General features: G+C 36.3%; 1 protein-coding gene and 1 non-coding gene across 2 annotated transcripts in view; both read right to left on the minus strand.

Moving 5' to 3' along the window:
• The window catches only part of SCIN (scinderin), a gene marked incomplete at its 5' end in the record, with an annotated part of 91860 nt that extends 78385 nt beyond the window's left edge, over positions 1-13475 (minus strand). Inside the window, 2 exons of the mRNA XM_060184675.1 lie at positions 8213-8374; positions 13249-13475. Coding sequence (XP_060040658.1) covers positions 8213-8374; positions 13249-13475 — 389 coding nt within the window. The remainder of the gene's footprint in view (positions 1-8212; positions 8375-13248) is intronic.
• LOC132536596 (U1 spliceosomal RNA) lies at positions 9810-9970 on the minus strand. Its single transcript, XR_009548107.1, has one exon. It is a non-coding gene; the product is annotated as a U1 spliceosomal RNA (small nuclear RNA).
• Positions 13476-13988: the final 513 nt, after the last annotated feature.

Below are 13988 nucleotides of genomic sequence, written 5' to 3' on the forward strand. Positions count from 1 at the left end.
TGAATACATTTGCTCAGGTCAGCAGTCATAAAGAGTGAAAACAAATTATTCTCAAAGATCAGTCAATGTCTAATTACTGATCATTAAAAGCAGGTGGTGAAGTAGAAAAAGTGGTTAAAAAAGGGGAGGGGTTGCTACCTGAGCCTTTGCCCTTAGGGACTCTCAAGTGTGTTCTAGGTAGTCTTGTTTACTGAGTGCTTGCTTGCTTGCTTGCTTGCTTGCTTGCTTGCTTGCTTGCTTGCTTGCTTGCTTGCTTGCTTGCTTGCTTGCTTGGTGATTCTGGCATTTATCCAAGGCACAGAAGCCTTGCTGCCTGCCTTCAGCACAGAGCAGGAGGCAGACTTTGCAGGAAAGTGGCAAGATTAATGATCAAATACAACCCAACAGGTACTGCCAGAAATATACCTAGGATCTGAGCTCAGATTCCCTACTAACCTTATTCCATGAGATTTTGCAAATATTTTTTCCTCTGTAGGTCTAATATTTGCATACAGTAAAATACAGGAAAGAAATCATGAGTTTGTTTCTTAGATTTCTCAGGTTTAAAACTATCAATGCTGACTGTATACACAATCACTAGTGAATGTTTACATATTTTCTAACTTGGTTATATACATGACTTCTAATCTACTTCAAAGAGAGTGTATAAAACTGTACTAGTGTTATCTAATAAATAAATATAATTTAAAAAGAGAGAGAGAGATGAAACTTTCCTTTTTCATTTCACTAGGACTGTGGCAGCATGTCCAGGTAAATTGTTATATTTTTATAGAATGTGAGAGACAGAGGAAAAGAGAGATAAGAGATGAGACCACAGCATTGCTCCTCCACTTCTGAAGTTTCTCCCATGTGGGTGTTCCCATGTGGCTTCCAGGTGCTCAAACCCAGATTCTCGTGCTCTACTGGGTAAGCTACATCCTGGCTCCCTAACAATACTTCATTAAAATAATATTTATTATTAAGCAACAATCTTGTAAAACAAAACTTTCAAAGGATGGTGTTAACCAGTCTTATAGTTTTACAATAGATTAGTTAACATGAACATGAGCTAAGATCTTTTTTATATATTTATTTATTTCCCTTTTTGTTGCCCTTGTTGGTTTTTATTGTTGTAGTTATTATTGTTGTTGTTATTGATGTCGTCGTTGATGGATAGGACAGAGAGAAATGGAGAGAGAAGGGGAAGACAGAGAGGAGGAAAGAAAGATAGACACATGCAGACCTGCTTCACTGTATTCACTTAAGACTCCAAACAATTCTAATTAAAAACAATATTTTGTATTCACTTATGCATACATTTCTGACCTGATTATCTATTTCAGGGAATCAAATTTGGTCAGAATTCCCTTCCATTACGGGGCACATTTAACACCCACAGTAAACAACTTAGATATTCTAAAGGAACCTAACAGACTTATCTTTGGAATATAGAAGGAAACCTGAGTACCCAGAGAAACGCCCACATAGACATGGGGAGAACACATGAACTCTAGAGACAGTTGCCATACAGAAATAAGTCATTTTTTTCTCACCAATATTATAACGATATGATGTTATTTGCAGACCTGCTGTATATAAGACATTGAAGGATACTGAGTTCATTTTGTAAAACAACACAGTGGGATGTAAATATTATAAGATTACAAATAAGTATTACTTCATTATAAAATAAAAGTTATATTTAAAGTAAAAAGAAAGTAAATTTCTGGAAGCATTTCACAAGTCATTTTCAAATTGTACTCGGAGAACTTCCCACCTAGCTGTATGAAATTCTTTCTGTATTTGCTGTATTTCATCAAAAGGAAAATTAAGCATAGGGAAATAGAAAGAGAAAGAGGAAGAGGTCTTGGACCCCTTCTCCTTTTACAGAACTTTAAATGTATTTATAATAGGTTATAAAGGAACAAGCATGTAAGCAAGTATACAGTGAATTATTTGCACAGTATGAGAGATGGACACCTGCAGTCCTGCTTCACCACTTACAAAGCTTTCCCCCTGTAGGTGGGAACCAGGGGCTTGAACCAGGTCCTTGCTCAACCAGGTGTGCCACCACCCCGCCCCTGGAAAATTTCATCTCTATACACATAAATGCATCAGACTGCATATTTCATGTTGTATATAAAAAACAATTGTTAAAACATGTATTGAGTAGAAGTCTGGGACCTTACTCCAGACCCAAAGTGAAAAGGGAGACTGATCTGAGAATGAACTGGCAATGTGAAAAGAACTGAGATACAAACCTCTGTATGGTGGTTAAGAAAGTTAAGATAAGTTTGTGACTAACTCTACTGGGTTACAGTGTGGCTCAGAGGAAGAAGAGGAAGTGGTCAGGGTATGCATTCTAATGAAAATAATGTCTCCGGGACTGGGAGGTAATGCACCTGGTTGAGCGCACATGTTACAATGCACAATGACCTGGCTTTGAGCCCTGCCCCCGCCACCTGCAGGGGGAAAGCTTCACAAGTGGGAAAGCAGGGTTGAAGCTGTTTCTCTGTCTCTATCCCTCTTCCTCTCAATTTCTAGCTATCTCTATCCAATAAACAAATAAATATAATATAAAATTTAATAAAGAAAACTATTTTTTAAAAAAGAAAGTAATATCTCAAAAGTTATAAGCATGAGATTATATGTAGGTGTTTTCAGTGGAAAGGTGACACAGAAAAAGAAACCATAGTAGTCAAAGAAAATAATGTACACAATAGCAAAAGCACTAGAGCTCAAGGAAAAGTATCATACACAGTAGTGAGACACTACTATGCTGATAGAGAAGTGAAGAGACACTTAGGAAACAGAACTGATCAGGCATTAATATGAAAAAAATTTTTAGGCTTGTTCCTGGGTATGGAGTGAGCTGTGGTTTCATTCACCAGATAACAGCACTAAGAGGAGAAATCATATTAGATTGAGTGGATGATATTTTATATTTTAATATTTTATTTATTTTTCATTGCCTTTATTTATTTATTGGATAGAGACAGGCAGGAATCAAGAGAGAAGAGGGAGATAGAGAAGAAGAGAGGCAGAGAGACATTTGCAGCACTGCTTCACCACTCACAAAGCTTTCCCCTGCAGGTGGGGACCTGGGACTCGAACCTGGGGACCTGGGACTCGAACCTGGGTCCCTGCACATTATATAATATGTGCGCTCGACCAGGTGTGCCACCACCTGGCCCTGAATGGATGAATCTGAGGAACCCACTATAGGCTTGTGTAAAGTTCCCAAGACTCACACAAGCTGAAGTATCAGAAAGGTAGCTAGAAATAAACAGTTCGGAAAAAATCTAAGCTAGACAACAGAATTGAGTTTTATCAGCTAATAGTTTTGAAAATTTGGGTGAAGATGAATTTGTTTCAGAAAGACTCAAAGAAGGGATAGTGACTGAAAGTGAAATCCACAAATTAAAAACCACAGTACTTGGTGGGTGGGCAGACCAAGTGAAGAAGAAACAGAAAGTGTGCCCTAAAAGAAAGAAGCAGGAGTTGGCAGAGGAGTGAAGCTGAAGAAGGGAGTAATGAATAGTGTTGTTTGTAGCACAGTTGTCAAGTGGATAATGAAAGTGTCAAAGTGATAAAAGCATCACCTGGATTGAGCAGAAGCCATAAATTTAAAAGGAGTAGTGGGAGTAGAATTCAGAAAATTCAAGTTTAACACTAACTATGAAGGAGGAAGTGTAGACTAAGTTTTCAAAGAAGCATGACTGAACAATGAGAAATGATAATTTTATAAAAAGTAGCAAAGGGAGCAGGGCAAAGCTGTATAACTGACCAAACAAGTCAACAAGGAAATAGAACATGAAAAAACATCACTATAACTCATCACTGAAATTCCTATTCCAGTGATGTCTAATTTTCCACTAATATTTGGTTCTGATACATATTTCTGGTTTTTGACATCTTCAGGGGCCTAGTGTAGGTATAATTTCACTGTTTGGGGTCAACTTCTTCAGACAGAGACAGACAGAGAAACATCATAATATCAAAGCTTCCTTCAGTGATATAGTACACCAATATCAGGGGCTAGAACCTGGGCAGAGTCATGGTAAGGCAGGTACTGTGCAAACTATCTTGCTGGCTTCCAGACATGTATTTATATAAGAGTTAATCCAGATAAACTTTGACAACATGATATTTCTCACTATTATTCACATTAAGTAAGTACTGATGCTGTCTGACAATGTTATTTTTTAAGTTAATTTCTAATTAACTTAATTTTTAATTAACTTAAAAATTCTAATTAACTTAATTTTTTAAGTTAATTTTCTAATTGCACGTACTGTGCAAACTATCTTGCTGGCCTCCAGACATGTATTTATATAAGAGTTAATCCAGATAAACTTTGACTGATGCTGTCTTACAATGTTATTTTTTAAGTTAATTTCTAATTAACTTAATTTTTAATTAACTTAAAACTTCTAATTAACTTAATTTTTTAAGTTAGTTTTCTAATTGCACATACTGTGCAAACTATCTTGCTGGCCTCCAGACATGTATTTATATAAGAGTTAATCCAGATAAACTTTGACAACATGATATTTCTCACTATTATTCACATTAAGTAAGTACTGATGCTGTCTTACAATGTCATTTTTTAATTTAATTTCTACAAATACCTATCTTTCAAAATAATAGGAAAATAATAATTAGTCACAATTAAAGTATATTGTTCAAAATCATTTTTCAAATATTCAGTGAATTTCATATTCGAAAATTCAGTCATTGACCATAACATGCACTGACTGACTGTATATCCAATTCATCTCTATAGTATTTGTTTTCTCAGCTTTCAAAATGATTATGAAAGTTATTTTATAATCTCTTTAAGTCTAGAAGTTGCATTGTCATACATAGATAATTATATGACAATTGTAGTGTAAAGTTATAACAAACATTTCTTTGGCATATGGCATATATAGACAACTAATATTAGTGATAGTTTATCAAAAATAGACGAATTCCTTCAAACAAAATGAAGATATGATATCTAGTTTATATTTGAAAGGTTAGTGCTGGCCAGCTGGCTTTGGTTAGTTGATAACTTTAGATATCTGACCAACATTCTTCATATCTGGACAATAAAGAAAATTTGAAAAAACTGCGATGAGTGTGTGTATGTGAGTGTGTGTGTGTGTGTGTGTGTGTGTGTGTGTGTGTGTGCGTGCGCACATACAGATGCACATTCTAATTTAGAACATGGTTCTGAAATAATGAACTCAATGATTGTTATTAAAATATTGTGGTGGAAAAAAAATTGTTTCCCTGCTTTTGTTTACCATAAAACACCCCAAAATAAACTCTTATGGGCAACTGCAAGGTGTTCTCACCATTTAGAAAGTTTTGGCAGCATACTAACTAATCTCAGGATAGTATTATAAACACAGAGCATGTGGATGTTTCAGTTAATGTAGCAATGTGCTTCTTGATTCCTACTAGAATATCTTTTCTGGGTGTTGGATACGTTTACAATAAAAACTAATCCAACCTAGTGCTCTTGCAATAGCATAATACCAACTCTCTAACCACGCTTGAGAGCAGGAGACAATTTGAAAGTTATTAAAGATAATTAACAATTAAAATGAAGATAATATGTGAGTAAGATTAATAATATCCTTGGGCATCATTAAGAGAATTGTCCTTACTATATGAACCTGGACTTTGTGGGTCAAACACCTATAAGCAATTTGCAAGTTCTAATGAAACTCTAGTTATGCTGTTTTTTCCCCCGGCATCTCTTTCTTTTCTGAAATAAAAAAGAATGGAAATGCCAGCCTTTGGAGGGTGAAATTATGCATGTATGAGACTTGGGCACCAGAAAAGAAAAATGGATAAAAGCACATGCCACTAGAACTATAGTCTGCCATACCACCCAATCATTTATTCCATTATGGAAACTCATTTAATTCTTGCTCAGTAAAGTAATAAATAATTTCATGAATAATAATCTACCTTCAGTAGCTTCTCAGTCATATCTGATAAAGTAAAGATTTCAGCAGACTTGAAACTACTGTAAGATATGCTGTTATAAAGTCTTACTGACTTAAATGGCACTACTTAAACCTGTATTAACCAAGAAATTTAACACATTCTAGGTTTCTTTTCCCCTTGTGTAACTACTATTTTCATACATGACTATGGGCCATATGAGTGTGAATCATAGCCAACTATGGTCAGATGTGTCTTTAGGAATAGTAGTCAAGATAAAAAAGTATAAATGAGGAAGTTAAGACTCAGTGAGATTACTGATTAATTTGCTAGAGATAAAAAAAGTAGATAGTTGAAAAGCTGAACTGACAAAGACCTTACTGCATTTTAAAAGTGATTAGATTAAACATGAAAAGCTTTTTAGAAAAGAAATACGCTCAAGTAATTACAGTGATCAATCACATTATAAATGGGAAGTAGCTTTCTTATTTATGAACCATAGAATTAGTTTAATCAAATACTCAATTTTTATAAATGAGAACCTGAAAGTAAAGTAAGTTTTAGGCTTACATTATTATCTCAACAACCGACAAAAACAGATATGATTCAAGACAGTCAGAATATGCACTACCAGTAGTAAACCCATAGAAGTACCTTAACTTAAACCAGTAAAGTTTATAGATTGGTTCAATTCTCAAGTCACTTATAGCCATAACTCATTTAATTTGTTATGCTGCAAAATTAATACTATTTAAACATAATTTTACCTTAGCAGCACCAATTTCAAAATCTTTAGTGGCCCTCCACCAGACTTCTGGTCTGATGCTTTCCTGAGAATACTGCCCAAGAAAGGTAGTAAAGCAAAATTCTTAGATGACAGCCAGAATTATTTATTCTGGTTTCTTTTTTTATATAATTTTTATTTATAAAAGGAAACACTGACAAAAACCATAGGAGAATTCCCACCACACAATTCCCACCACCAGAACTTTATATCCCAACACCTCCCCTGATGGCTTTCCTATTCTTTGTGCCATGTACACTTAACATGCTGTGCTACCCCTGGCCCCCAGCTTTCCTATTCTTTAACCCAGGGAAAGTATGGAGCCAGGGTCACCATGGGGTGCAGAAGGTGGAAGGTCTGGCTTCTGTAATTGCTTTCCCGCTGAACATGGGCATTGACAGGACAATCCATACTCCCAGCCTGTCTCTTTCTTTCCCTGGTGGGGGCAGGGCTCTGGGGAAGCAGGGCTCCAGGACACATTGGTGGGGTCATTATTCTGGTTTCAAAACTTAACTGAACAAGTTCCACAGGTAATCCAAATGTCATGCTAACTGAAGCAAGCTTCTGTATCATTCTTGGCTTAGAAATGTTAGGAACAATGACTGGAATGTCAGTGTATGAGAAAAATTATGATCACAAGGACAGGTTCATCATACATATGATTTGTACTTTCCTGCCTTCTATGCTTTTGCACATGATCAACAGTAACAGAGTTTACCATTTAACTCTACTTTATATCCTTACCAAGTTTAACAGACATCACTTAATTCCAAATACTTGAATCTAGCACAAAATCTTGCAGTAATTCTTGCTTGTGATAATAATGATTAGTCAGTATACCTAACATTAAAGGATTTTCTTTTCCTGGCAAATATAAATATATATTTAAACATACATTGAAATACGTAAATATGCAATACATTAAAATATTTATAAATATGTAATATGTCTAGATATATACATATATGCCAAATATTAAATATTTCATTATGTTTATATTTGTATTTGTGCTTTTTATTCTAATAAAACTAAGATAATTAAAAGGTCTATAACTATGGTATATCACATATATACATATGTTGCTACCACACTCTTCATGCAGGCTCATTCTATGCTGACTTAATTTCTAGAAACATTGATTTTTAGGATAATCAATTTCCCCCATGAGCAATGATTGCCCATAAACAGGAACAAAAATAATTAGAGGAAGTTCTGTTCTGAGAGAAAAGGAAATATATTCAGAAGGATTCAATTTCTGTTCTATGGTAGAAAGATCTAAACCACTACTCCATTCTAAAACTACCAAAGAAAATAAAAACTTCAAAGTCTCAATGTGCCATTGAAATGAATGCTAACTATTCATAAGATAATGACTACACCTCACATAAATATGACCTTTTTCTAGTAAAAGGGGATTACTCCCCTCATAAAAAGGAGGTTATCTCCTATGACAGGTACAACTGATTTTATATAAAGACAGTTTTTACTGTATGTATATATAAGACTTACAGTGCCAAGGTCAATGATGAAGCAGTCACCTTTGTTGAAACTGTCCCAGCTAAGGGGAACTTCTGTTGCCCTGACCACTCTCCTACCCTTCACATGCAGGAGCCGCTCCGTTGTCAGGTCATTAGTGAGAACATGATGTAGTCCAGATGCCACACCTCCAGCCTGATTGGTGGGAGGAAGACAGAAAACCAAATGAGATGAATGAGACTCCTAACTAGACACTGCAAACTGCAAAACCACAGGTGATTTTTGCCAAAACTGTTTGCCTTATCAAGATTAACAGAGCTACCTCATTGTATTTGAAAATTAAATATTCAGAAGAGAATTCTTTGGCAAATCAACAGGACTTTGTAGGCTCACCCCCCTTTAAAAATCAACTATTCAATTTAATATGACTAACATTTACTGAGAACCTTCAATTAAAACCTGATACATAAACAAAAAGAAGCTGTAACTCTTACTTTTGGAGATCAGTGATTTTCAAATCACTGAGTGAGAATGCAATTAGGTTTTCAAAGAAGAAGACAATAGGTGATAGGAGAAGAAATAGAAGTAACAAGTGTAGATGAGAAGCATCCAGGGACTTGGCACCCCCAAAGCCCCACTATCAAAGCACTGCACAGCGATCAGGAGTTAAGTGCAGACTAAGTTTGGGCCACTCGTATTTATAGTTACTTGTTTTATAATAATGCTTCTCCTCTTCTGTGTTTTATAAGAAGATTTACTAAATATGTGAGGTCTAAGTAGTTTATATCCTATGAAAAATGGATGCAATATTTTGGCAGTACATTTCTAATCTAACCAAAATAACACAAAACAAAGCAAAGCAAATGTACAACCTTGTTAAGAAAGGCTAAAGGGATGGGGGCTGGGCAGTAGAGCATCAGACTGAGTGTGCATGTTGTAATGTTCAAGGATTCAGGTTCAAGTCCCTAGTCTCCACATGCAGGAGTAAAGCTCCATGTGAAGCAGTGCTGCATGCCTCTCTCTCTCCCTCTCCCTCTCCCTCTCCCTCTCCCTCTCCCTCTCCCTCTCCCTCTCCCTCTCTCCCTCTCCCTCTCCCTCTCCCTCTCCCTCTCCCTCTCCCTCTCCCTCTCCCTCTCCCTCTCCCTCTCCCTCTCCCTCTCCCTCTCCCTCTCCCTCTCCCTCTCCCTCTCCCTCTTCCCCTCTCCCTCTCCCTCTCCCTCTCCCTCTCCCTCTCCCTCTCCCTCTCCCTCTCCCTCTCCCTCTTCCCCTCTCTCCCTCTCCCTCTTCCCCTCTCCATTTCCCCTGACCTCTTGATTTCTCTGTCTCTATCCAATACTCTATCCAATAAATAATACATAAAAATTTTAAAAATTGCTTAAGGAGACTAACAAGACAGCACACCCTGGAAGGTGCCTGCTTTGCATTTGCCATATGTGATCTAGGTTCAGGTTTGGCCACCATTGGGGAAGCTTCAGTGCTGTGGTATTTTTCTCTATGTCTCTCTTTTTCTATCTAAAAAAGCGGACCCAGAGCAGTGAGGTCTAGGCAATGATAAATAAATAAATAAATAAATAAATAAATAAATAAATATTGGCTACAGATATATAAACAACTTTAAGTAGATACTTTTCCCAGGAAAAAGCTACCACAGTCCTCCACTACCACAAATTATGTAGTGGAGTTTTCCACATTTCCGGAAATGATGAGGGTCAGCATACCCGGAGAGCAATGGATAACACTTGGCCAGAGGAAGCCACCTTTGTGATCACGGCATCTCTGCCATGTAAGCATTATTTAGGTTAATTTCACATGGTGAGTCATCAGACTCTGTAGAACAGTTTAAATTAAACTTTTGTTTAATATTTGATGGACAAAAGAAAAACTGCAAGTTTATAAGTCTGTATCCTATGAATATTCTTTTTAATGACCCTTAGAAAGTACTAGCCTCTTTCTTCCTTCACAAAGTAAATGAGTCTTCAAATCAGTGGCACTATAAATAGAGTTTTGCTGACTTCCTGATAGTTACTATTTACAATCATAGCTGAAAACTGGGTCTTGTTGAGCTGGAGAAGGGTATGATTAGCTAAACATTTAATATAAGGGATCACTAATAAGCAATAATCCTCTATAATGCCATCATAACCTCCTAAAAAGACTTACAAAGAGGGAGTCAGGTGGTAGCGCAGTGGGTTAAGCACAGGTGGGAGCACAAGGACCGGTGTAAGGATCCTGGTTCAAGCCCCTGGCTCCCCACCTGCAGGGCAACCACAGGTAGTGAAGCAGGAGTCTGTCTTTCTCTACCCCTCTCTGTCTTCCCCTCCTCTCTCCATTTCTCTCTGTCCTGTCCAACAACAATGACATCAATAACAACAATAATAACTATAACAATAAAAAACAAGGACAACAAAAGGGAATAAATAAATATTTTTAAAAACTTACAAATAAAAAAAAACCGGTCTGTTAAATGATATGGAAAGGTAGTTTTTATATGTCCTAGCTGCATATTTATATTATGTGTGATAATTAAATATCATTATTATTTGGTAGTGCCAGTCATTGCCAAGTATTGTTCATTCCAAATAGTCCATCCCTTACAGAATTATCTTAAATTTAACATTTGTCCAGGCTTGTGAACATTTATTTGTATTGAGAGCATTAAGCACAGTGACTACCTCGTTGGCCAGTCAGATATCAGATATCATATATCAGACTTTGTCTCATCCTAATATGATAGAAATGGCACTGCAGGATTGATACCTAACAATTTGTGCCTATATTAGTTAAGTTGATAAAATAAACAGTCCACCAAAAAAGAATGGGCATGGAGGGTTGTTGATTGAATTAAATGAGATAATACGGATGAGAAGACTGTCATATTTCTATAAGCATGACATTAATTATAACAGTTTCTGCTATTTTGGGCAGCAAATTATTTCTGCCCTCACATTTCCTATTAAATACTTTGCACTGGTACTTACTGTGTTACTGATGGCAATATAGTAAGTTTATAAGTTTGACTGCCACTTGTATTGAGTTTCTAAAAAAAATGTGATTTGTGCCGTTAATTTCAATATTTTCTGCTTCTTTTATCCTCTTTCTTGTTTTCTTTATTCCCTTTTCCTCCCTCCTTCCTTCCCTTCCTCCCTTCCTTCCTTCCTTCCTTCTTGCTTTTTTGTTACCAGGGTTATCGATGGGGCTTGGTGCTAGCACTACAAACCCACTGATCCTGGCAGCCATTTTTTTTCTTTTTTCCCTTCCCTTTTTTTCTCTATTTTATTTGATAGAACAAAAAGAAACTGAGAGGGGAGGGGAAGATAAAAAGGAAGAGAAAGAAAAATAGACAGCTGTAGACCTGCTTCACTAATCATGAAACATCCCCTCTGCAGGTAGGGAGCAAGGACTCAAATCCCTGGCCCATCAGCATGGTAACATGTATACTCAGTTGTGTGTGCTGCCACCTAGCCCCCTACTTACTCACTTTTATTTTCTTCTAAGCCAAATTACATCTCAGATTTCTCTTATAATTGTGCTGGGATTGAACTTGGGAGGGACCTCAGAGCCTCAGACACGAGGCTATGCTATTTCCCTGGCTTCTTTGTCCACTTTGAAATATTTAACCCCGAAGTTTGATTTCAGAAATTTTACCAATAACATAGTCTACCTATCACCAAGGATGATGGATCCTGAAATTAGTGCAGCCTGGAATGTTCCTAGCTGTGGCTACTATATTAATTACAAAAACAAACCTAAATCCTTACTGATAGCATATATAGCATGTGTATTTTTATAAATAATATTTATTTATTTTAGTTTAATTTAGTTTACCAGACCCTTCTTAGCTCTGCTTTTGTAGTGGTACAGAAAATTGAACCTGGAACTCTGAAATCTCAGGCATGCGAGTACATGTTTTATAATGTATTACATACTGTATTTTATACTTGTTTCAAAAAAATTTTGGATTCAATGATATAAAAAAAAAGTTTTATAACCATTTGGCATTACTGTAGGAACTTAAGTGAATTACCTAATATAACTGGCAGTAATTTAATTTTTAGGGTACTTCATAGCCTGGTGTGAAAAAAAATGATTTTAAAAGAGATAGAATTTATAAGTGTTTTATCCTGAATTCAATAGTGTCACAAAATAATCAACAAAGGTTCTTATTCTATAAAGGTAAAAACAGACTAGCATAATATGCAAAGTTAATATATACTGAGAATTAAATTCAGCTCTGATGCTTCAGTTTTTCACTAGGAGTGACAAGGCCTAAAGAATAGTTGTTGGTGACATGTTAAATGTTGAAAAGGACTGCTTTTCTTTGGAGGATATTCTTTACACTTTAATTGAACACTATTCAGGCCACAGGAACAAGTGAAGAACGTCTAATATGCAAGGGCCACTAGAATAATACTAGAAAATTTAACATTCACTAAAGATTGCCTGAAAGTCACAGAACTAATTACCTTGTTCAATTTTTAATATTCAGAAGTAAAGTCATTTACTGAATACTGTTTCACATTAATAGCCATGTTCTATGTGTGTATGTGTGTTTGTGTGTATGTATGTGCATTTGAATTTGTATAAATGCCACACTATTTAGAAAACAATTATAGTTATTTCGTTAACACCGTAATTATTTGAAATAGTGTATTAAGAAAGTCCAGAATAATTAAGATTTCCAAGTCTAGAGATATTAGCAGCAGAGATTTTTTATATATTAACAAAAATGAAAACTATTAATATCCAATTTCCAATATTTACTGAAATGTCTCATGAAATATTAAAGGGCTACCTTGCAAAATCCAAAAGCTGCTTAAAGTTTGACTTAAAAATGAGATAAAATTAGACTATTTCATATAATATAATGTACATTCCACAAACCTACTATGTTTTTAACAGGTTCCAGGGATAATTCCAAACAAAATTAATTGATGAAAAAGCTAAAACAAAAATCCCCCCCCAACAAAATGTCCCAGCCCTCAACAGATTCTCATTTTTATAAAGACATAAGATGCAGATGCGAAAGGAAAAGAAAAGGTGTAATTCTGGAATGTGAGAAAGCTTTTTACCTTGTATTTCAGACCTCCTTTGAAATAGCCCACAAAACCAGTAGACTCGTAGCCTTGAAGTTCTCTGCTCTGCACTGGCTTGCCACCCAAATAGTCATCCATCTGAACAGTAAAGATGGCAGCTGCGGTGCTTTCATCCTGAGTACATTCTTTTCCTGAAAGAGCAAATGATAGTCCTTCATTTATCAAGCAGGGGCAAAGATTAAAGCCAAAATCTGAATTTATTCCTTGAATTATATATATCAACAAGGCTTCAACAAGTTTGTTTTATCTTAGAAGTATTTTATTTTATTAGGTTATCACTGGGACTCAGTGCCTACAATACAAATCCACTGCTCCTGGAGGCTATTTTTTCCCTTTTGTTGCCATTGTTTATCGTTGTTGTCATTATTATTGTTGTTGCTATTACTGTTATTGTTGTTGGATAGGATAGAGAGAAATCGGGAGAGGAGGGGAAGACAGAGAGGGGGAGAAAAAGATAGACACCTGCAGACCTGCTTCACCGCTCCTGAAGCGACCTCCCTCCCCAACCCCTAGCTCCCCACAGGTGGGGAAAGGGGCTTGAGCCTGGGTCTATGAGCCAGTCTTTGAGCTTTGCACCATGTGCACTTAACCCGCTGTGCTACCCCCCCCCCCCCCCCCCCCCCGCCCCACCAAAATATTTTATAGTGATCCGGGAAGTGATGCAGTAGATAAAGCATTGGACTCTTAGGAATGAGGTCCTGAGTTCGAACCCCAGC

This window comes from Erinaceus europaeus, unplaced genomic scaffold (assembly GCF_950295315.1).
Source record: "Erinaceus europaeus unplaced genomic scaffold, mEriEur2.1 scaffold_397, whole genome shotgun sequence".
Classification (NCBI taxonomy): domain Eukaryota; kingdom Metazoa; phylum Chordata; class Mammalia; order Eulipotyphla; family Erinaceidae; genus Erinaceus; species Erinaceus europaeus.